The following is a 23,132-nucleotide window of genomic DNA, read 5'->3' as shown; positions in this document are numbered from 1 at the left end:
GAGAGACAAATATAACGCAGAGCGACTTGTGAGGTCTGATTTTTTAGAGTAGGCATTTTTAGAATGCAAATGTATTGCTCTTTTGAATGCATATTGTTTTGAGAAGCCAAACTCTGTACTTAAATGTCCCAGCAACTAAGCGGAACTACATTCCTCGACACGGAAATTCGACAAGAACCGCTGGACCAATTGGGGGTAAGTCACTGTTGAAGTAGTACACTGCTGATGGGGAAGTCATACAACTTCATGTCAAAAAATCCAAACTATCCTGATAAACTTTTTATCAGCCAATTTCACTTGTTTCCAATAAATTGCTTCCGCGCATAGCTCAGATCAAGGGTACCCTTTGCTGTCTTCAACTTCACTTGAGTAGTATTTGAAATAGTTGTTCTAACAATGTGTACTATCCCTATCACTCTGACGTTTATAGAGTGAGGAAGCTTACCAAACCATAAATTAAGCCTGTTCATGTTTTTATTTTGCGCTAGCACGGATGTGTTCTAAAAAAGTGTCTATATTTGGACATTGAAATGTTACATGTAAAGCATGTCTACTTTTGTTGTGAAATTAACAATATTTTCTCTGATAATTTTGTCATGATTTCTACTTAGAATTAAAGAATGATGTCTGAAATTGGTTTCTAATGTGTTTTATTCAAATATTCTCAGTGTAAAAAAAAAAAAAAATAACTGTTGTGTAATCATTAGTGAAAAGTACATAACCTTCGTGTTCGCCTGCCGATGAAAGAACATAATTCCATGGAAAAACAAACCCCATGATGATTAAAATGGTATATATTCATGGAATAATTACTCAACTCTGCAACTAAAGTGATTTTTTGTGTATAAAAGAGTAAAATAAGATTATTTAAAAAAAAAGTTTAACACCGAGTGGACACTGAGTTATGTACTTTACATTTAAGAAAGAGTGAACTTCGGAGGGTTTCTATGGGAAACAGAAGATGTCTCGAGCTCTGGTATGTTGGGTGTGTGTTTTGCAATGTTTGAAGTTTGTGTTCATAACATTACCAAGGTCTATTCACGAGTTTAAAATTTTAAATGTAACACTTGGGTACCCTTGATCTGAGCCATGCACTTCCTCAAAAATTGGTTTTGTCTCACGCCGATTTCTTTTGTTTTTTTGTGTTTTGAAGATCTACTTAGAACCTCCTTAAGATCCAACAGTGCAATTGGTCTTACAATTCTGATCGGGAGTGTAAAGGTGGCAAAGCTAATTAGTGTAATAGTTCATAATATCCATTCATCCATTTTCTATGCTGCTTGTCCTCACTAGGATCATGGTGTATGCTAGAGCCTATCCCAGCTGACTCTGGGAAAGAGGTGGGGGGAAACCGGAGTACCCGAAGAAAACCCACGCATGCACAGGGAGAACATGCAAACTCCACACAGAGATGCCTAAACGGATACTGTGTGGCCAACATGCTATTATGAGGGAATTTTTTTTAGAATGAAATAAAGAGTGAAATGATTCCTGGTCCGCCCTTTGGACACCACTGCTGTGAGGTATATACACTATACTGTACAACTGCAATTTTCTTTTTAAGCAGCCCCTCAATGAGCCTTGATTCCTTTGACTCAGTCACTTTGACTCTGATTGAATTGATAATCAATGAGCTTGACTGACAGTTCTTAAGTGTGTAGAAACAACAGTTAAACTGCAAATGGCCTCTTCAAGTGTGAGATGTGCACGTGTCGTCTTAAGTTGAGAATACACAAAGGCATCGTTGGTGGGACAAGGAGGAGCAAAGTGTACATTCCACTATCAGCATGGGAAATGAAATGCAGGCATTTCCTCAAAGATTCAGCAAGTAAAGACTTGCCTTTTAAAGAAATGTTCTCCAAAAAGTGGCCTTATAAAGATAGCCCCACTAGTGAATACTCTGTATATACAGTACATGGCTTGCATCATCATTACTAGGCATATTGCCCGGGACCCGTGTTTGCTTTTGACCAATTCTATGTTGGCTCTCATACAGTGGACAAAGAACGTGAATGCACACTTTGCTATATAAATTCAGTGAGATAGAAACAACTCACAACAAACCGCAATCTTGGGTCAAAATGAATATGATGTTGTACTTTTGTACTAGTCACATAGTACTATTGGAAAAAATGGGTCCGGTAACAAGAGAAGGTTCAACATTTTCACTTTAAGTGCTTTCAGCAAGTTTGCCATTAAATTAACAGTTTTGCAATGTTCTTGGTTCATGTTCTGCTGGTTGTTGAAACATTTTAATAAATATTTAAGTTCATAAATAAGTCATAAAAATTGTTATTTGTCATAAAAGCCTTTGCAGACGGTGGCAGTCTGCCCTCCCATACAGCCCACCACCACAACTTAAAAAAAATCCTAGGGGAAACCCTGTAAATACATACAAACACACACTATATACTTTATATACTGTATTATGTATACAGTATAATATACATATACTGTACACAATGTACACTGACACACACACATACAACATACCTCTATTGATCAAATTCCTACTCAATCAGCAAGAATTGCTATTCTGCTGACTTTCTTGAATAAACAATACAGCCTTAAAAAGAAAGTGTCGGGACTGCCTCACAATGTCCAAATACTGTAAATAAAGCCCATTCATGTCTTCTCCCCATGCTATCACAGGCCAAAATGAGGAGAAGAGAAGCAGCCCTTTGCAAGCAGCAGTCCACACCTTGCTTTGGAAGAGGTGAGCACACCTCCACACATCTCCACTTATTTATGTTTATGCCTTCATCTTGACTGATACATTTGCGCAAGGCCGTTGACAGTATCTATTTATAATGCTGGAGCAGAGTCAACTGTCCACTGAACATTCTTTTCCATTGGCCTACTGTATAAGAAGTGACAAGCTAGCAGGGCTTTGAGGGTAACACACTCAGAAAACAAATGAGTGTATAAACACCTCACAATAATAAAACAGGTGTCTTTATTGTTGTTTTTTTAAAGCCCAATGCAAACAGGCAACAAAATGCCTACACGTTAAACTGCTTAGCTTTTGTGTAAATAGTAGGGATGTATACCGGCCGACTGATATTATTAAGAATATAAAAATGTGATATCATTTCATATTGATATTGTTCTATCTGCCGATAAAGATATCGGCACAGTGATGAGCGGACGCACACTTCCTGTCCCTCACTTAATGTGTGCCGTGTGAGAACTCCAAAACTAATGTTCCTTACCGAAAAATCTAATTACAAATACATGTACTGTTTCACCACGACAATCTTGTTCTGTTTAAAAATCTAAATCAGCAAAAAGTGTACAAGACAAGAGTCGCACATTTAAAAGAACAAACTGAATTAAAAGTAGATTAATGATAAACTGCTCAATGCTTAAAAGTACTTTCCCACGCCTTGAATGTTACCTGGAGAGCCTCGCCTATCTGCAACCAGTTGTGACATGGAGGCCTGAATTAGCAGCCCCTGTTGCCATGACGCTCACAACAGCCTAAAATAGAGATAGAGGATGGACACTCCAAATGACAACAACTAGCTAGCGGCAACCTGATCTCATATCCAGAGCCGCCTGGCTTCCAATTAGAGCGGCACAGCATCAAGAGCCACACTAAGAAGAAGCGATTTGAACACAACAACTAGAAGAGGCTGAAGCAAACTAAATGACAGTTGAGCTAGACGAGGGGACAGACTCAACATGGCCCAAATCACTACAGAAGGTAGGAGACACAAATACGTCTCAACGGAACTGGGCTACAACGCCACTGCATTCGCTTTAAATGCTCATTTTGCATTTAAATTCTCTCTAAGACTGTTGGGAATTTTCTGACAGGGAGAGGAACACTAAAAATACGTAGTTTGATAAAGACATACCTGTCAACATTTGCATTATAAAATAAGGGAAAAATTCTGGAAAAATACAAGAATTTCCCACCAGCAAGCAAAAAAATTGACAGACAAACATTTAAGGCTATTTTTACTTTCATTAAAAACATGACTGTTCCTAAAGACACGCTGTGGCAGGGAGATCAACATGGACACCACTTTTGTCATTTGTTGAACGACATGTGTTTCTTTCTTTCTTCCTTCTTTCCTTCCTCAAATTCTGGCACTTGCAACTTTCTTTGGCTCAATTTTGGATTATTGAGGTAAGAAATACTATTGAATTCAAGAAATAAATCATGGCAAAACAGGAAGGTGGTGTCCATGTAGATTTTGCCGCCACATGGTGTCTTTGTGAACGGTCATGTCAAGAATCAGGTCTTCAATGAAAGTAAAAGTAACCATAAATGTTCATTTATCCAGCAAACTATAATTGTAAAACTATGAAAATGTGTCTTGTGTTAATATTTTTGGCTTTCTGGAACCAATTAATTCGATTTGCATTATTCCTTATGGGAAAAATTTATTTGGTTAGCGTCCGTTTTGGTTAGTCAAACCTTCTGAAATGGATTAATGATGCTAATCAAGGTTCCACTGTATGGGTTAGGGTTAGGGTGATAGGTGTGATCAAAGATTAGGAAAATTAAGTAATTTTTAACACTCAGAGCTAAACATCTTCATTCTTATTTATTTATTCTTATGACTGAATAAGCTTTCTACAAACTCTATTAACTTTCCTATTACACATCTTTATTGGGAAAATTTTAAAATGGTAACCTGATACATGTTAAACACAGGAAATGCACAAACTATCAGTAATTTCTGAGACACGGTGAAGGCGTAGGATTAACTCCAATGTACCATTGTTGAGCATGACCAAATAAACAAAACCATTACCAAAAACAGAAGCCAAGATTGCGTAGTCACAATGAAAACAAATGCTCAGCAAAGTCGTATTTGTGCTAACTTCATTGCTCCATTCACTTTACACCGCTTTGCGTTGTGGCTGTATAAGTTATTGCAATATTTATAGCAAAAACATTTACAACATAAATTGTGGGTAGTGCCAAATCTATTGTTCTTCCATTGCTTTAAGACAGCACAAAATTACCTCATTGACATAAATGTTCGAATAGAATTCTACAAGACTGACAAAACAATTAATCATAAAGCCATCCCTTGTCTGACATCAGAAACAAATCAATTGCCGACTCTTACATGGGCTTTACATGAATTGAATTTGTCTTTCCTGTATTAGTGAATGCTTCGTGCCCACCAGGCTAGTTTGTATAGGTCAGGTTTCTGATGTTTCAGGATGTGAGTCAAGGTCAAGCGCTCAGCTGCTGCACTGGGGTGAGCGTGCACGTGCCGCCTCCAGAGGCACGTAGGCAATGACAGCGTGCCAACATGGGGGCACATGCAGCGACGTCTCAGATGGATAGAGTTGCATGTTAGCACTGTTGCAGTTTTCGATGCAGACATTGGGGGGAGAACATGGCTGCTACTGCATAAATCATTTCAACACAGAAACGGTGAACTTGACCTGCAGCAACATTTGTATGACATACTGGAACATGTTAATGACACAGGGAGGGTAGACTGTCGCAGAGACTTAAGCCAGGGTTGTCCAAATGTTTTCCATCGAAGGCCGCATACATAAAAATTGAAGGAAGCGAATACTAAATTCCCAAGTTGGTGGTCTTGGTTTATACTGTACTTTATACTGTATTTGCATTTTTGTTCATTTTGCCATTTTTATGCTTGAAAAGATACATATAATTTGCTTAAATGTGCATATTTTCTAACTAATAATGGGCTGTAGTCAACCATGCAGCAAAAAAATGAACGCAAATGGGAGAAAAAAAAACAACAAATGTCCGATAAATATTACTTTTTTGCAGAACTTTTTCGTAGAAAGCTTAATTGCCATTACATACGCTCACTGCCTGTCTGCGCTCCACTCTGCTTCATATCATTGCTTTGTATTCCTGGAGCTGCAGTGACGCACTCCATATGTTTATGAAATGAGTGTAATGACCAGTATTATCAATAGAAACGGACTCTCCTGCTTCAGAAGCCATTGGAATAATTCAGATAGTTTAAGAGCGACTGTAATTTGAAAAAAGCATTGAAAACCCTATTGCCTGCTAGAACTTTGATGTTACAGGTTTAAAAAAAAAATACTCTGGAAAAGTCCGGTGGGCTGGATCGAAGAGCTTAACAGGCCGCATTTCACCAAAGTCTGATCTAGGATCTCAAGCAAGCAGCTGATCCAATAAATCATCTGCTGTCCCTTGTGTAGTCATATTAAAAACAGAGATGAACTCGACCTCAAGGGTTCAATGCGACAATTGGCTCAGGAGAAATAAACACAGTCTTGCCGAAAGGTCCTGAGAACCCAAACTATGGAATGATTATCAGGATTTTTCTACTTAAGTCACAAACTGGGAATCTTGTGACTTGTTTTGGTCTGTGAATTCCTGTAAAATGTGAGAAGTGTACAAGCTACATTTGATTGACAGCAGGAGACCCAGCGCTTCACACAGCAGTTGCAAGAGTTACTAATCCAATGTGACATTTACTCATGCCAAGCATCCCTTACATTCACTTCTAACACGTTTAGTCTGACCATTAAGTCCCACGTGTACTGCGAAGTTGTAGCTGTAAAGAGAAAGAATACATAAACGTTGTAGCAACTAATAAAGGGGGAACTGTAGTGTGCCACGACAAGACAAAAACAGGAAGTATCCGAGTTTGCATACGTTACTGCAAGCTGTGTGGTCTAAGGGAGGGTTACTGTACCCGAAGGGTTGCAAGGTCCTACTGCACTGCACTTTGTTTTTGTTTACTGTAATGTGCTGCACACATCGGCAGAACATGCACACACCAGTGAAACGCAAGCTGGCCTCTCAACAAGACATGTTTACTGGTGTGTGCGTGCTAACCCTGTCACTTACCTCAACCTCCAAATGGTGGCTCAAGTTCTCAATATCACCTCAAGCATAATGTTATTTAGACACCTAATGACTATACTATTTCAATTCAGTCGCAACTAAACAAAACAAAAACATGGGTGTTCCCCCAAACCTTTGTAGCAGAGATGCCACGGCTCTTCCCGAGAATGTCAATGAGCGAGGTGGATGAGAAGGTCCGTCTGCTGGCAGAGAAGGTATACGCCTCGGCCCTGAAGGAGGAGGACACCAAGGACGCCATGGCTTTGTTCACTGTGCCGGAGGACTGTCCCATCGGCCTGCGGGAGGACAGGGAGCGCGCCCTGCAGAAGGAGCTGGCTGAGCAGCAGTCCAAGGAGACAGTGAAAAGGTGCGACCACAAATCACTCACAAGATGTTGCAACCGGCAGGTTTTTGGGGTGTACTCACACTGAGCCATTCGCACTGTGCTAGACTTGGGTTCAATCCTCTTTCCATCTCCCGGCGCCTTGACCTTTACTTGTCTAATCACTTCTATTCTGCTGTTTGACTGATTTAGTGGATTATTTCCAGTCTTATTACGAGTCATTTTGATTATTTGTTTCAGGCAAGGGTACCGTTGTCAGTAGTTGCAAGAACATCGAGTGCATTCATTAAATGACACATTCCAGTCTGCTGGTTTACTGCAATTTCTCTGACTTGGTGGATTGTTTCCATGTTATTAAGAGTTGTTCTGATTATTTATTTATTTCATGCAAGTTTTCCGTGGTCATTTAGTATTTGCGAGAGCATCAAGCGCATTGATGAAATGACACATTCTATTCTACTTTAATATTACAATTTCTTTGATATTGTGGAATATTTTCAGTTAGGGATTCAACGATTTGTTTTAATAACGATTTGATTCGTATCACTATTCGTGGCTGCCGATACGATTCCTAAGGCAATATTGGTTCATTTAGAACGATACGATCCGAAACGATTCCGTAAATTTCAATCGATTCAGTAATTTTTTTGCCAAAAATTCAACCAGTGTGACTGTGAAATAAATACCTGGATACTGGACTGTGCAGGTGAAGTTTCCCAGATTCTTTACTTATTAAAGTAAAGAATTTTACTTTACTTACTAATTATTTACTTTAAATACTGCAATCCAAGCCTGCACTTTGCATCCAATGAGGGACATTATGCAAATTCCTCAGCAAATGAATGTGGGATGGTATCTTCAATTAGGTGTTGAAACGTTCTCACCTGTATGGCCACTGGAAGCAGGGGCTTTTTTGGGGCTAATAATCCTCTTGATCAGAGTAGCCATTTGAAAGAATGGTGCAGCAACTAGCAAGAATACACTGACAGAAGTTTTGCACTGCACATATATATGTTAGGAATTTTACAAAATTTATAAATATGTAAAATCAAGTATTTGAGTAATTTTGTCTGATAAAACATGACTTGAACTTTAATTTGATACTTCTCCTCCCCAAGTATTAAAGAAGTTAAAGTTAATTTCATACCGGAAAATAGTGCTTTTGGTTCCCATTGCTTTAATGTTTGGTCAAGACAAAAGCTGTGATTGACCCACAGACCTTGGCAAGCACAACCGTACTACAAAATATATCAGAACTTAGGCTGTGACATTTGTTTTAAAAGTCAACAGAGTAGCCATTTCCATTTTTTGATAATCAAAAAGTCCAGGGAAGAAAATGAAGTGTCATAAATGCTGCTGCAGCACGCTGTACTCGTTTCCACACTACACTACCAATTGCATGTACACAGTAACTCCGGGGCAAAATTAACACATTTCGCATCAGAGCTTAATGAAATTTCATCTGAAGATGGATATTAAAGTGAATTTATATCCTACATACACCTTATGTCCTGAAGCGCCAATCCATGAGTTCAAAAGGCTTAAAATTGGACTTAACTCTTCTGTATACGAATGAAAATACACCCGATATCCTATGAAAAAGTTGCATTTTTAAGCACGTCCCCACGGACTCTCCTAATAATAGATAAATTCTGGCATCACTAAAATACGGGGATTGACCCGGACACGCTGCGCTGGATGATGATGTCACCAAGCGTCACTGCTACTGGACTGTAAACTACTGTCTGGGGCATACAAAGCATCATTTCTTTGCATATTGTCCCCATAAATGTCACTTCAAATAAGGCCATATGAGTTAAATATGAATACTGAATAAAGTGAATGAACTGACCAAAAGAAGATACGAATCAACTGTATTTCACAGGTCAACTACAACTGACCACCACATACCTGTAAGACAATGACGTCACCGACAGGCAGACCGTGACGTTTAACGTATATATCATTAAAAGTGCTAAAAAACAAAAAAGCACATCCATATAAAGCCTGTCGTGCTTAAATCCAACGCTTCATTTCCTAGTATTGATTGATTACCTTTTAAACAATGTTAGATGGATATATATGTCAATGAATGGAAACTTGAGAACCCAGATCAATGTAGTTGAATCATAGGAATATAAATTGATGCATCGATGTAGTGAATGAATCGTTACATCCGTATTTCCAGTTTTATTTACAAATGTTCTGATTATATACTTTGTGCAAGGTTGCCTGTCAATTGCTTACGAGAGCAACAATCACATTAATTAAATGACAAGGTTTATTCTGCTCTCTTACTGCAATTTTTGATTTTGTAGATCATTTCCACAATTTGGAGTCTTATTTGCAGTCGTTCGTTCTGACTACATATTTTTATATTTTGTACAAGGTTCCAAGAGCAGCAATTCTTTATTACACACACGAATGTAGTCGTGGGTGAGCAAAGGTGCTGTGGGTTTGAATTTCATTATTACGGTATTATGAATTGTGTCAGTTATCATTAAGAATGTGCATGGAGTCATCGCATTAATCATTCTATGACTCCCCTATAGTGATGGAAATTTCGGCTCGGCTCACTAAAAAAAGCCGGCTCTTTCGGCTCCCAAGTGGCTCCTCAGATTTTTTTGTTGTTGTTGTTGTCTTAAATTAATTGATTACCAAATTATGTGTAGTGTGTAAAATGAATTACTAATGTAAAAAACACATTAATGTTTATTAATTAAATTGATTTATTTAAACCTCAACGAGAAGCTACAAAAATATATTATAATGTTATATTATAAATAAAATACAGAACCATCTCAATAGACAATAGGTCTTCATGCTATTTCTCACGAACCAATCCTCCTGAGACGCCGCCGCACATCTTGGCCAATGACATTTGTCTTTAGCAGAAAAAAGGACGAGGAAAAAACGAATCAGCTCCCAACAACACGAGCCAGCTACTGACATTAATTTCAAAGATTCGTTTGCGACTGACACATCACTACTCCGCTACATTGAACGTATTCATGTTTGTGTGCATGGAATCGCACTGGACATGAGACCACCTGTTTCAATTGTGCCAAAAGAAGCATGCCGTGCCTGGGCATGATTCAGTCACACTAGCCAAAGTGGCCCCAGGCATGGCACAATTTTCCTGGTGTGAGTACACCCTTAGAGTGACACCTGTCCCATCCTTTCTGTCATCAGGAAGAAGAATTTCATGATGAAGCGTTCCCAGTCACTGTCCCTGCAGATTCCCACCAGTGACTGGAACCTATCGGCTCACTCGCCCATGCTCTCCCCGATCACACCTGAACCAGTCTTTTCAGAGAGCTTCCCAGACTTCCAGAGAGTTACCATCAGTGGAGACTACTGTGCAGGGGTAAACATGACTAACACACTCAACAGGCCATCGTGAGGTTCACCTACACAATCTAAGACAAGAGCTGTAGCAAAAAGTCTGCCTATTACTAATCTTATTAACTCTTTAATACCAGACGTATTTATACGTTTTTCTAAACCCGAATGCCAGATCCCAAAGATGTACTTATATGTCTTTTCCATTTTTTTGCTCGAGAGGCAAAAAGAGGTGATGACGCAACTGCACACTAATGTCACTTTTAGAGCAGTTTTTAGCCATGAAAACGGCCACGAGGTGGCAGAAGTGCATTTGATAAGAGCTCGGTATGTGAATGTGAATGGAAAAAAACATACATGACAGCAAGGAGGAAGTGGAAGAACGTGGAAGAGTGTGGCGTGCAGACGGTTACGCATTGTAGGGAAATTTTAAAGCATGCACACGCACGCGCGCGCGCGCACACACAGTTTTGTGAAAGTTAATGGTGTTATATTTGTCAATAAATTGTTATTTTGATGTAAAACAACCCTTTTTTAAATTGTTTATGTTGTGGTATAGTTAAGATATTTCAGCTGTCACAAAAGCAAAACATTTGTGTCAAAGTGAAAGTTATGCTTGAAATGTACTGTATCTTTTCACAAAAAGCTGGGTTTCTCCCTTTTTTAGTCAGAACTGATATTTTCCTGAAACTTACCTATGTTCTACTGCTGATTACTAAAGAACGGAAAACGGCAGAAACCATTTTTTTTCCTGATGAAGGATTGGAGTCTAATCTTTCTAGGGTCCATGTTTACATAGCCATAGAACACAATATTCTGTGTGCCTTGAAAGATCAGTCAAAGTCGTCTAAAATGGCCGCTACTGAAGGGGGAAAAGCCATTATAACTTGTTATAAAGAAAAATGACAACATGACAGGTACTGAGGTCCTGTAGGTGGCGGTAATGCATATTTCATTCCCTCGTTCCCTTTTACTGCATACAATTGTTTGAGCTAAATAAATTCAGAATATCAATCTCATCATGCTACTATCGATCCGATACAAACACTACCCTTGGTTTCGATACTCTTGATATTTAGATCAATCCGCCTAAGTTCCCAGATATGACATGGCATTTCTATGGTGGTTCCAGATCACAGTTGAGGATTACGAACAAGCGGCCAAGAGCCTCCTGAGAGCTCTGTTCATCAGAGAGAAGTACTCCCGGCTGGCTTACCACCGCTTTCCTAGGACCATTGCCCGCTTCCTCCGCAACACTGAGGGGGAGAAGTGGCGAGAGGAGGATGAGGTCCTGCCAGGTGGGAGCATTGTTGACCCTTCACCTGTGGTTTAATAATACGAGACAAGGGTCCTGTCCTATGGGTACTGTCACTGTTCATCTTCTTCCACTTCTTGTTCTGTAGACATCTGGCCTTTCCCCCATGAAGGCAAGGACCCATATTCCATGGAAGGCCTCCCTGAGAACCTTAACTATGAGCTGCAGATGAAGGATGGTATCTTTCATATTTACGACAATGCTGAGGCACTGAAACAGCAGCAGCCTCACAGACTCCCTTATCCGGACTTGGAGACCTTTGCCATCGACCTGAGCCATGTCCTGGCCATGATTGCTGATGGCCCAACGTAAGTACATGAATCCTCAATATATACTGTACAAGCTGAGCCATGCCACACATTGGCTAAAAAGGCTGTAAAGAGGAGCTAAGTACTGTAAGTATTTTTTCCTGCCCGTCGATACTTTGCAGGAAGACCTACTGTCATAGACGCTTGAACTTCTTAGCCTCCAAGTTTTACCTTCATGAAATGTTGAATGAAATGGCCGAGCTGAAGGAGCTGAAGAGTGTTCCACACAGAGACTTCTACAATGTCAGAAAGGTTGGTTGGTGTTTCAATAAAGCTAAAAAGTCTTCTCACTAAAGCACAAGTGTGCTAAAACCAGTTCAATAATAGCTTGTGTCAAACAAAGGTGGATACGCATATACACGCTGCCGCCTGCATGAACCAGAAGCACTTGTTGAAGTTTATCAAGACCACTTACCAGACAGAGAAGGATCGGGTGGTCCTGGAGAAGGGCGGGCAAAAGATCACTCTGGAGCAAGTCTTCAACAACCTCCACATGGACCCCTACGACCTCACCGTGGACTCGCTGGATGTGCACGCTGTAAGAGTAAAAACAATGTCAAAAGGTGTGGTAGTCTGCACATCAGGTATACTTTTTGCCCTTTGACCTCTGCAGGGGAGGCAAACGTTTCATCGCTTTGACAAGTTCAACTCCAAGTACAACCCCGTAGGAGCCAGTGAACTGCGGGAGATTTACCTGAAATCGGACAACTACATCAAAGGAGAGTACTTTGCACGTCTCATCAAGGTGTGTCTACAGTGCTAAGACACACTATGACTACCTTACATAACCTTATTTGGTCATTTGAAGGGTTGATGACATCAATTTATTATTTATCTCCGTTAGGAAGTAGCCAAGGAGCTGGAGGAGAGCAAGTACCAACACGCCGAGCCTCGTTTGTCAATTTATGGACGCTCTGCCAGTGAATGGGAGGGGCTTGCCAGCTGGTTCATCCAGCACAAAGTCCACTCACCCAACATGAGATGGATGATCCAGGTCCCTCGAATCTAGTAAGGGCTAGTGGAAGAATAAACAATCGCTTTACGACTAAATTCTAGCACAGCAGTAGTGCTGCACGGTTAAGGAAAAGAAATGTGACTCAAAATTGTCTTGCTTAGCATTCAGATTGCCTTTTTTTCCCCACTCGTGGGGTGAATGGCGAATGGTGACAAAACGCAAATAATGGACACCCAGGGGTGTCCAGCCCACTATTTGAGAAACACTGCTCTAAATGCGATCATAAGCCTCACACTAAATTCAATACTACACATTAAGAAACTATTACAAGGATACAGTATCATACTTACAATATGTGCAGTTACACAACATCACGGCTTGTCAAAGCACCTTGAAATGAATAAAAAAAATAATCAAGTCAAAAACACGACACTCCTGCTCAAATCACAGTACGTTCATGCACGTAATAAAGACATGTCAATTAATTAATGCAGTCATTCCTCCCATGAGCTAATGAGTGGCGTTGGACGTCAGTGGGTAGAAACTGGGCAGTGGCGCCAACTCCGATGCTCACTGGGGGATGGGGAGATCGGGGAAGAAGTGTCAACTCTTATGTCGACGACAGTACAGCATGGCTTAAGTCAAATCAAAATAATTGTCATCATTTAGAATTTGAATTGCACTTTAGTGCGAATCGAGATGCCGTTTTTTTCTACAATTTTTTAAACTTTACTTTCTTTAACATAACCCTGTTACAATATGCTGATCTTATGCCTTGGTGACTGAGCATCAACATGAGCTCATTTCTTTGTCTTGCAGTGATATTTTCAGGTCAAAGAAGCTGATTCCACACTTTGCCAAGATGCTGGAGAACATTTTCCTCCCCATCTTCGAGGCTACAATCAACCCACAGAAGCACCCAGCACTTCATGTTTTTCTCAAATATGTAGGTACACTGCAACAAGTGCTGCAACAGCGGAACACATTTCCAGTGGTGTTCAGTTCTTTGGTAAAGGAAGGCAATGAGATGTTCTTCCACTCCATTCTCATCTGTCATTGCAGGTGACAGGATTTGACAGTGTGGATGATGAGTCCAAACACAGCGACCACTTGTTCTCTTACAAGAGTCCAAAGCCCGAGTTATGGACCACAGATGACAACCCTCCTTACACCTACTACTTGTTCTACATGTATGCCAACATCATGGTGCTCAACAACCTGCGCAAGTGAGTGCCTTTGTCTGGTACTGACTTAGTGATAGCTCTCTGGATTTACAAGCATATCATATCCCATCAGGAAAGGTGCCCAAACATGAGAGATCTTTAGAATATTTTCCACCGGTCTTTGTCCCATCACAGGGAGCGTGGACTGAACACCTTCCTGTTCCGTCCCCACTGTGGCGAGGCTGGCTCCATCACTCACCTGGTCTCTGCCTTCCTAACAGCAGACAACATCTCCCATGGCCTAAACCTCAAGAAGGTGAAGCTGCAGCTATAGTAGCTCAAAATGTAGAAGACAAATCCTAACTTGCTATTGTTCTATCCCGCAGAGTCCAGTGTTGCAGTACCTCTACTACCTGGCACAGGTCCCCATCGCCATGTCACCACTGAGCAACAACAGTCTGTTCCTGCAATACTCCAAAAACCCACTGAGGGAGTTCCTTCAGAAAGGTCTGTGTGTGTCGCTGTCAACTGACGACCCCATGCAGTTCCACTACACAAAGGTCAGACCCGCACCAGACCCTACAGCGCGGCCTCTCTCACCCTCATAAAAGGACATGTTCAAGTTGTGCTCATACCTTCACAGGAAGCCTTGATGGAGGAGTATGCTATCGCAGCTCAGTTGTGGAAACTGAGCACTTGTGATTTATGCGAGATCGCCCGGAACAGCGTGCTGCAGAGCGGCCTGTCACACCAGGTGAGCCAAAGCCAAAGCCAGACTCTTATATTTCCGTAAAAATTAATATTTTTAACAGCCAGCAGTCAAAAGATAACATGAAAGTACACTAGAGTTTTCAATATACAGTAAAGCCGCACTTTTCAGGGGTCTGGGACCTCCAGCAAATGGCGGAAAATGTATATTTATTGATGATTAATACATCAATAAAAAGGTCTATTTTTGAGACAAGGCTCACACCTCCCCCTGCTAGCGCAACATTGATGTTCTCCAGTTTCAGATCAACATTTGCAATATAAGTGACTGTTGTAATTATTTTAGATTCAGCTCCAAAGCCCCTCCTCTTCTCTCTTCAATTGCCATTATTCACTGTCTCACACACTCGTTAAACCTATTATAGTGTCAAATGTATAATTCAACATTTTGTAGAGAAAAAAAAAATTTTGACCAAAAATTCAGAAATTTATTGTGTTGTGAATGCTCAATTGCAAATATTTGGGGGTCCACTGTAAAGGCATACATGATGTCACACTGTATATACCACATGAATGTTTAACACGAGGAAAATATGATAATAAATGTCAGTTCTGTCCATACGTGTCCTTGTCCCACCTCCAGGAGAAGAAACATTTCCTGGGTTCCAACTACCTGCAAGACGGCCCCGAGGGCAACGACATACGACGCACAAACGTGGCACAAATCCGCTTGGCCTACCGCCACGAGACGCTGTGCAACGAGCTCAGTTTTTTAGTGGATGCCGTTAAAACGGACACCACTAGTCCAGCAGAGTGACTGAAATCAACAACAGGAGGGACCAACATGGGTCACATTGTTTAATAGTTATTTTCACATTTTCTTATAAATATTGTTACTTTGGATTTGGGGTGGGTTTCATGTACTGTATATCAATATGTTTGCACATTTTTACCGTTTCATTGAAGTGAACATGGATTTTAGAATTGAGCACAAATTTCAGACCAATTTGTATGGCTGGATTATAATTACTGTATGTACGTTCAAATCAATACAAAGCCGCCAGGGACTTTTTAGACAAAATTGAAAAACGCATGAGTCTAAGAAAAGCACAAGGCTTTTTATTTTAGTATCAGATGTGAAATATTTCCGAAAGCAGGGTTTCTTAAACATGAGACATTTAACCCGACTTGACTTTAGTCTAATGACTTGAAAATACTTGAGATTTTCAGTGAATGTGTTGAGTGAAACGTGTCCCCATCAAGTTTAAGAACAAACTACGAATGTGTGGATTAGCAACGAATGTGTGGAAGCTAAGTCTTGTCACACTGGTTTTACTTTATTGAAAAAATAAATGCATTCATTGATTTCCATCCATTATTTTCTATGTTGCTTATCATAATTAGGGTCGTGGTCGTCTATCCTAGCTGACTTCGGGTGAGAGGCGGGGTACACCCTGGACTGGTCGCTAGCCAATCGCAGGGCACATATAGACAAACATTCACGCTCACATTCATACCTATGGACAATTTAGAGTCACCAATTAACCTAACATGCATGTTTTTGGAATCTGGGAGGAAACTGGAATACCCGGAGAAAACCCACGACACGCACTCGGAGAACATGCCAACTCCACACAGAGATGCCCAAGCGGAGATTCGTGTTCCCAATCTCCTGACTGTGTGACCAACATGCTAACCACCGTGTGGCCGCATTAATCGATTTGTCGAATTGAATATACGTATTGTTACATTGTTAAAATTGCATCCTATTTGGGAGACACCAGTGCTTACGACTAGGACTAAAAAATTCCAAGCCAATGTTTTGACTTGAAACTTGAGTTGGACTTGCGCATCTTTTACTTGAGAATTGAGATTCAAAACTTGAGACTTGACAAAACACTGACTGGCCCCCACCTCTGCATTTTGGAGTCAACATAACGAGCTACATCACGAAAAAACCACTTGCTCTGCCCATCCCCCAGTGAGCCTTGCCAGCCAGGGCGAATTGGCTCCATTCATTTTACCTGCTGATGGGCGATGACACTGGTGTCGTTTATTATTCAACAGCTCACAACAACTAGGATAAAATTTAAAAAAACATAATTGTTTTAAAGCAGCCGCAGAGATGTACTGTACACATTAAAGACATTTTAGAAAGAGAGGCTAGCAAGACAATGGTAAAGTAATAACAATAGCTAGCTAAACTACAATTAGCACAAAAGAGCTTTTAAAATCAGCAACTGCCGACAAAAAGGTGAAATGATTTACTCACCTAAAGCATAGTCACGCTCCATCTCTGTTTGCGTCGAGTTACTTTGGTAACTCGCGGATATTTGTGAGTAGCGAATTAGAAATGATAATTAATGTTCTTTAAGGAGTTTTTAGTCACTCATTAGATACGAGGGTGACGTCCTTATACCGTAAATATACTGCTGATATTTGACACACAACAGACGTCATTAATCAAATCAGGAAGTGATGGGTTTTATTTGGTACATTGTGCCTTTTATTCAAATTTACTGAAGCAAACGCAATTGTATTATGTTAGAAACACTGCCACAAAGTCTTTAGGTGCAAATAAAGTGTCTTTATTGGTGATAATACAGAGATAATTATGTCATCGTCACACATTAAAAGCAAATCAGTATTTTTCGAATGGTTAATGCACGTGTCAAACTCGTGGCACGGAGGACAGAGCCACTTTAGGGTTTCCTCCCCAAACAGTTTCTCCAGCAGGTGATTTAATTGATGAGCGCCTTCCCTCAAATTGAAGGTGATGATCATTAAAATCACCTGCTTTCGTGCCCGGCTGGAAAGAAAGCCTTGCAGTGTCTCCGCCCTCCATGGCACGGGTTTGACACCACTGGTTAATGTGAATGTACAGTACAGTATTAGGCAAATGCTGCCACCTGATGGTTGGAACGTTGCGTTACGCTTGCCTGTACGCAAATTAAAAGCAAGGGAATAATCAATTTGTCGAACAACAGATATACTTCCTTTGATATTTGTAATCTGTGCTGATCTGCTACTGTAAAACTGTCTGAGCAAATAAATATTTGTATATGCTTACTGTAGTGCAAACGACAAGAAAAGTACAGCAAAGTGTCACTGGTCAGCCTTGATGACCAAAAACTATCTGGGTCAAATAAAATAATCATTTAAAAAAATATAATATATACATTAAATCCACACAAAATATATTTAAGCTAAATGACTCCTGTGTAGAAACAATGTCAGCTTGAATAATTGCAGCAGTAAAGTTGTATACTTGTTAACATGCACGTTAATGTGTAATTGAAATTGAAACAGCAAAACTAAACCATAACAAAATGAATTCTTTTCATCACATGTCACCTAAAATGGAAATAACAAATGAGATTTGAGCATTAATATTACTGCTGGTCTGTTCTTCTTAAACCTCAGCAATGTCTCAACTACAGTACTTCATTAGCAGATCATATGAAGAAAAACAGCATGGAATACAAGTAAATGAGATGTACACTCCCCTCCAAAAGTTTGGGAACACTTTTGAAGGGGAGTGTAAAAGAATGAGTAGGCCACAGTTTGTCATGCCCTTCACAATAAATGTCATAAGGTCCTATCATCAACTGCTTCACATAACGAAGCTCATCAGGGAAGGGATGGCTTCCTTTGCTCTTTGGGAGTAAATATGATGCTTCCCTAAAAATCCAGCACTGTTCGTTACTTCCAATCACAGCTTTGGTTGTAGACAACCACAAAGTATCCAACCGGGCATCCTCCACTCCATGTGGAACCCCCAAAGTTGAACACAATCTGTTCTGTGACTTTGTTGTTCCAAAACAATCAGACTCCAAAAACAAGGGCTGCTCCAATGCATGATTGGATGAGAAAAAAGGTAATCAGAATTAAAAGGTCATACTATTTTGAACTGTGCCCTGTGTTCGCTGCCCAATACAATAATGTCACAGTTTCTATGTTGTGTTACCTTGTACAGTGTGTGTCACAGGACATATTACAAACACAGACGTTTCCCATGATGCACCACGTCTACATCACATCGGAAACAAGAGAGTGGATGTGCAAATGTCAAATATTTTCTCCAGTGAAGGTGACATGTTTTTTTTTTTTTTTGATAATGAGTACTTGGTACAGGTGGCGTCCCCTCTGAGTGTACGTTAAGGCCGGTGAGGGTGGCCTGCCTCATCCGCCAGGTTGAGGATGTATCCCGCCATGTCGTTCTCGGTGGGGAAGTCGGACATTACCCACGAGTCGTTGGCGGCGGTCACTTGCAAGCGACACATGGGGCAGTTTCGACTCTGCCCGCTCCTGCAGGAAGATGAGACACAACATGACAGTGATAGTCTGTTAAGCACGTGGTCAAAATTAGAGATGGTGAGTATCGGCGAGATCGGTCTGATACTAGACAAATTTACTGTCATTCACTCTACTACTGTATTGGAAGATACAACCTAGACTGCCCTCCTTGGCAGTCACAGCAACGCGTTTCTCTGTGCACCTTCAACAAGTGTGACGCGCTCTTCACCACAGCCTGCATGATTATATTAATACACAGTCCTGATCAAAACTTTAAGACCACTTGAAAAATTGCAAGAATTGACATTTTGCACTTTTGGATCTTAAGGAGGTTCTAAGTAGAGCTTCAAAATGCAAAACAAAGGAATGGGAGCAAGACAAAAAAAATTTGAATAAGCAATTTATTGCAAACAAGCATTAGACTGAAATGGGCTGTTCTCTCACGACAACTACAATGACTGAAGGCCCTCGTCTGTGTGGTAATGGCTGGCTTGTTCAACAGGACAATCCTGCAGTTCACAGTGCTCGCCTGACAAAGGACTTCTTCCAGAGAAAGAACCTCACTCTTTTGGACCATCCTGCGTGTTCCCCTGCTCCAAATCCAATTGAGAACATTTGGGGATCACTGGCATCAAGCATGCTGCAATTTTTAAGGTGATTAACAAGAATGGCGCAGCTACTCATTATTGAGTCCTATTTTGAAAATGTTATTTTTTATTTTAGGGTGGTTTCGTTTTTTTTTTTTTTTTTTTTAAACTATGGTCTTAAACTTTTGATCAGCTGATGAACAGCCTATTTTACTAATGCTTGTTTGCAATAAATTGTTTATTCAGATTTATTTTTGTCTTATTCCCATTTCTTCTTTTTGCAACTTGAAGCTCTACTTAGAACCTCCTTAAGATCCAAAAGTGCAAAATGTCAATTCTTGCAATTTTTCACAGGTCTTAATATTTTGATTAGGAGTGTTTCTCATTGTATACCGGCATTATAATTTCCTTTTCATTTGTTTTAATTACGGCTGTTAACGGACACGTTACCTAAAGTGACACGTTAACGGAGATTAATCCATTACCATTATTAATCTGACTATACATTTTAATGCAGTTAACCCATCTGCAGTGCAGAATGACTCAATCTCTGCAATGTCTCTGGCAACGCATTTCGGACTGTTTGTCCAAGTACTGTTATCTTTGCACATGTGCAAACGGGCATTTGATCCGGTACTAACAGCTTGCAGAAACAAACAACCCATTATGGAAAAAAACGTTCAGCACTCTCGATGGGAAATTTTGAGGACAAAAAACCCCACGATAGAACAGTCGACCGACAAAGTATTGTGTGACTTTTCTTTTCATTGGAGGACTTCAATCTTAAAATACCACATTCACGCGACGTATACGTCAGTCAGGGATTCTGCTAGCACTTGGGCTATCGCGGCGCCCACGTTCTTTCTTGAGATTCTTAGCTCATGCAAAATGACACACGATTCATATAAAGCTCTGTTTAGTTACTTTTAATCTGAAAAGACAAAAAACAACTTCTCCCAGGACACAACATGTGATGTGATCGCCGCCTCGTTGTGTCCATATGGACTAGCAACCCGCTGCTTAATTAAAACTATGACATCAGCGACCCGTCGCTGTCACATGACCAGAAGTTAGCTTTAACGACAAACCAACATAGTAGCATTATAGCTATTATATTATAGTATTTCGAGTGTCATGACTCACCGCAGTCGACATACTCCTGGTTTTTTCTTGCCTCATACTCCCAAAATGACATACACATAATTCCACTTTGTCGAAAGTCTAGACAAGACTTGGAAAGAGGAAGACGATGGATTTAGGCGCATGCATCCTTAATTGCGTCTGCGTGTCTGTTCACAACACCACTCATAGGTGCACCTTGTGTATGACATCGTTTTCATCCAGTGATCCGTTCCCGTCCGGATGCAAACTATTTACTGATCCGGAACAGTGTGGATGCAAGTTTTTTTCAACCCGGCAAAAAAAGAAATTAAAAAAAATCTCAGGAGCGTTACCGTGTGGACAGGGCCTGAGTCTGAACTGAACTATTGCACCATATTCTAATTTATTGAGACACACGTATACAGCCTTGCAGTGTCCGTATCGGACATGAAAAAGTGGTATTGGGCCACCTCCAGCGACAATGCTCCAGTAAGTGTGGTGGTTACCATTTATCATTTACCATTTAAAAAAAATCTCAGGAGCGTTACCGTGTGGACAGGGCCTGAGTCTGAACTGAACTATTGCACCATATTCTAATTTATTGAGACACACGTATACAGCCTTGCAGTGTCCGTATCGGACATGAAAAAGTGGTATTGGGCCACCTCCAGCGACAATGCTCCAGTAAGTGTGGTGGTTACCATTTATCAATGCACTTCTGGCAGAAACTGTGAGCGCAGGGCAGGATGAGGTCGGCTTTCCTGTCCATACAGATGCAGCATTCCTCGTCATCGGTCAACTCCTTCACTCTGTGAAGCAACAAGTGAAGATGCTTCAACAATCCCCAAATGATGTCATTGAATGAAAAAGTCATGTGAGATATGAAATGATCCCAACATTTATGCACTGACCTGCCCATCCACATGCTGGCCTGACAGGAGTCGGTAGCAGGAAGCTGAGCAGCGGAGGCCTCGGTGGCGCCCTCTGCAGACAACACACCGGCAGCTTGACTGGTGATGTCATGGTACAGGTGGATGAACTGGTACAGGTTCATGATACGCGACGCTTCCACCATGCCGGTGTCTTTGTTGATCTGGTGGGAATAAGATGAATTACATCTAGCGTAAGATTATGCAAGTATAGAATGTTTTCTGGCCTCACCTTGGTACAAACAACCCTGACAGCCACCTTCCACAAGGCAGTGGCATCAGATCCGGGCTGGACCTCAAACAGCAGATGCTTCTGCTGCCCAGCAGCTAGCTTTGCAGTCCTTAGAATCAAGACAGTGGACTCATATTGTGGGTCATATTGTAAGCGTTCCACATTATTATTGCTATACACAGCTTACACATCATTGAGTTCAGCCACTCTGGCCAGAAACTCCTCGTAGGTGAGATAGCTGCTGTCCCGCACCAGCCCGGCATGTTTCACCAACTTCTCAGGGAGACGGGTCATCACCGCCTGACCTGAGATCTGCTGGCCCATTCCAGCAGCAGGGGTGCTAACACAACAGCACCGGAGGGTTGGACCTCATTCACTTCTGCTGGAAGACGAGGTAATGTCGAACTGTAATGTACTGCGGCAAACATGCAACACTCCAAACACAAAAACAATCCAAACCAAAAAACATACCATCAAACCATGAACTTGCAGCATATTTGTCATGCAATTGTTTTTGGGGTCTGTGTTTTGTTTTGGCATTTACAGCATTTTTCTTTTGCACTTGTTTTTGATCCTGTAGCGTCGTTTTCATTTGCACCAGAAGAATTTACAATCAACAATATGATCCATTTCATAAAGTTGAAAACATACCACATGTCAAAAATAACCAAGAAAAAAAACCCAATTATAACAAAATAAAACCACCTGCAGGGGCAGAACCAACACCAAACATACAAGCAGCAGGCTCAGATTGTATTAAAAACAATGTATTTTTGTTTTTAAACGGCTAAAACAGTTGGCAGAAAATTTGTCTTTTTAAGAGCGAGAAGTATTACTTTTCATATGGACAAGCAGAGACAATCATCTTCAGATAACGAATATTAAATGTGGACTCGTGGCGTGATATAGAAAAAAACAACTTACCCAAATATTAACCATCAAAGGTTTTCAAGCAAACGTCGCCACTGCGCAGCTAGCTACCGTTTCGTTTGTGTTGACAACATACTGTCGCGCTGTGATAACGTCAGAA

General features: G+C 40.7%; 2 protein-coding genes across 4 annotated transcripts in view; one reads left to right on the top strand and one right to left on the bottom strand.

Annotated features, from left to right (window-relative positions):
* The window catches only part of ampd3b (adenosine monophosphate deaminase 3b), a 23,411-nt gene extending 5,487 nt beyond the window's left edge, over positions 1–17,924 (top strand). Inside the window, exons 2-16 of one of the 2 annotated variants that reach the window (XM_054776028.1) lie at positions 2,653–2,716; positions 6,968–7,190; positions 10,359–10,533; positions 11,641–11,806; positions 11,912–12,131; positions 12,254–12,383; positions 12,475–12,669; positions 12,745–12,876; positions 12,976–13,139; positions 13,906–14,032; positions 14,149–14,312; positions 14,445–14,565; positions 14,636–14,809; positions 14,893–15,003; positions 15,601–17,924. In XM_054776028.1, coding sequence (XP_054632003.1) covers positions 2,659–2,716; positions 6,968–7,190; positions 10,359–10,533; positions 11,641–11,806; positions 11,912–12,131; positions 12,254–12,383; positions 12,475–12,669; positions 12,745–12,876; positions 12,976–13,139; positions 13,906–14,032; positions 14,149–14,312; positions 14,445–14,565; positions 14,636–14,809; positions 14,893–15,003; positions 15,601–15,774 — 2,334 coding nt within the window. In that variant the 5' untranslated portion in view covers positions 2,653–2,658 and the 3' untranslated portion in view covers positions 15,775–17,924. Of the gene's footprint in view, positions 1–2,652; positions 2,717–6,964; positions 7,191–10,358; positions 10,534–11,640; positions 11,807–11,911; positions 12,132–12,253; positions 12,384–12,474; positions 12,670–12,744; positions 12,877–12,975; positions 13,140–13,905; positions 14,033–14,148; positions 14,313–14,444; positions 14,566–14,635; positions 14,810–14,892; positions 15,004–15,600 lie in introns of both variants that reach the window. The other variant, XM_054776027.1, reaches the window with a different exon arrangement.
* rnf141 (ring finger protein 141) lies at positions 17,301–23,132 on the bottom strand. 2 transcript variants are annotated; one of them, XM_054776030.1, is made up of 6 exons: positions 23,027–23,132; positions 22,290–22,481; positions 22,103–22,211; positions 21,853–22,034; positions 21,643–21,750; positions 17,301–19,265 (listed from the first exon to the last, which is right to left on the bottom strand). In XM_054776030.1, exons 2-6 carry the CDS (start codon positions 22,424–22,426, stop codon positions 19,115–19,117), a joined length of 687 nt encoding a protein of 228 aa, XP_054632005.1. In that variant the 5' UTR covers positions 22,427–22,481; positions 23,027–23,132; the 3' UTR covers positions 17,301–19,114. The 2 variants fall into 2 exon arrangements, with proteins under 2 accessions (XP_054632005.1, XP_054632006.1); XM_054776031.1 differs by having other exon boundaries at positions 22,290–22,484; positions 23,027–23,105.

The sequence above is a fragment of the Dunckerocampus dactyliophorus genome, chromosome 5, assembly GCF_027744805.1.
Source record: "Dunckerocampus dactyliophorus isolate RoL2022-P2 chromosome 5, RoL_Ddac_1.1, whole genome shotgun sequence".
Lineage (NCBI taxonomy): Eukaryota > Metazoa > Chordata > Actinopteri > Syngnathiformes > Syngnathidae > Dunckerocampus > Dunckerocampus dactyliophorus.
Note: the sequence above shows the minus strand (reverse complement) of the source record. Positions and strands in the feature narration are given on the sequence as shown.

Bases quoted from the DNA above. Each gene is read 5' to 3' on its own strand.
- rnf141 (XM_054776030.1), bottom strand. From the start codon at position 22,426: ATGGGCCAGCAGATCTCAGGTCAGGCGGTGATGACCCGTCTCCCTGAG. The intron at 22,212-22,289 runs GTAAGCTGTGTA...CTTGATTCTAAG, and splicing joins GTGGCTGAACTCAATGATGT to GACTGCAAAGCTAGCTGCTG. The intron at 21,751-21,852 runs GTCAGTGCATAA...GTTGCTTCACAG, and splicing joins GCCAGCATGTGGATGGGCAG to AGTGAAGGAGTTGACCGATG.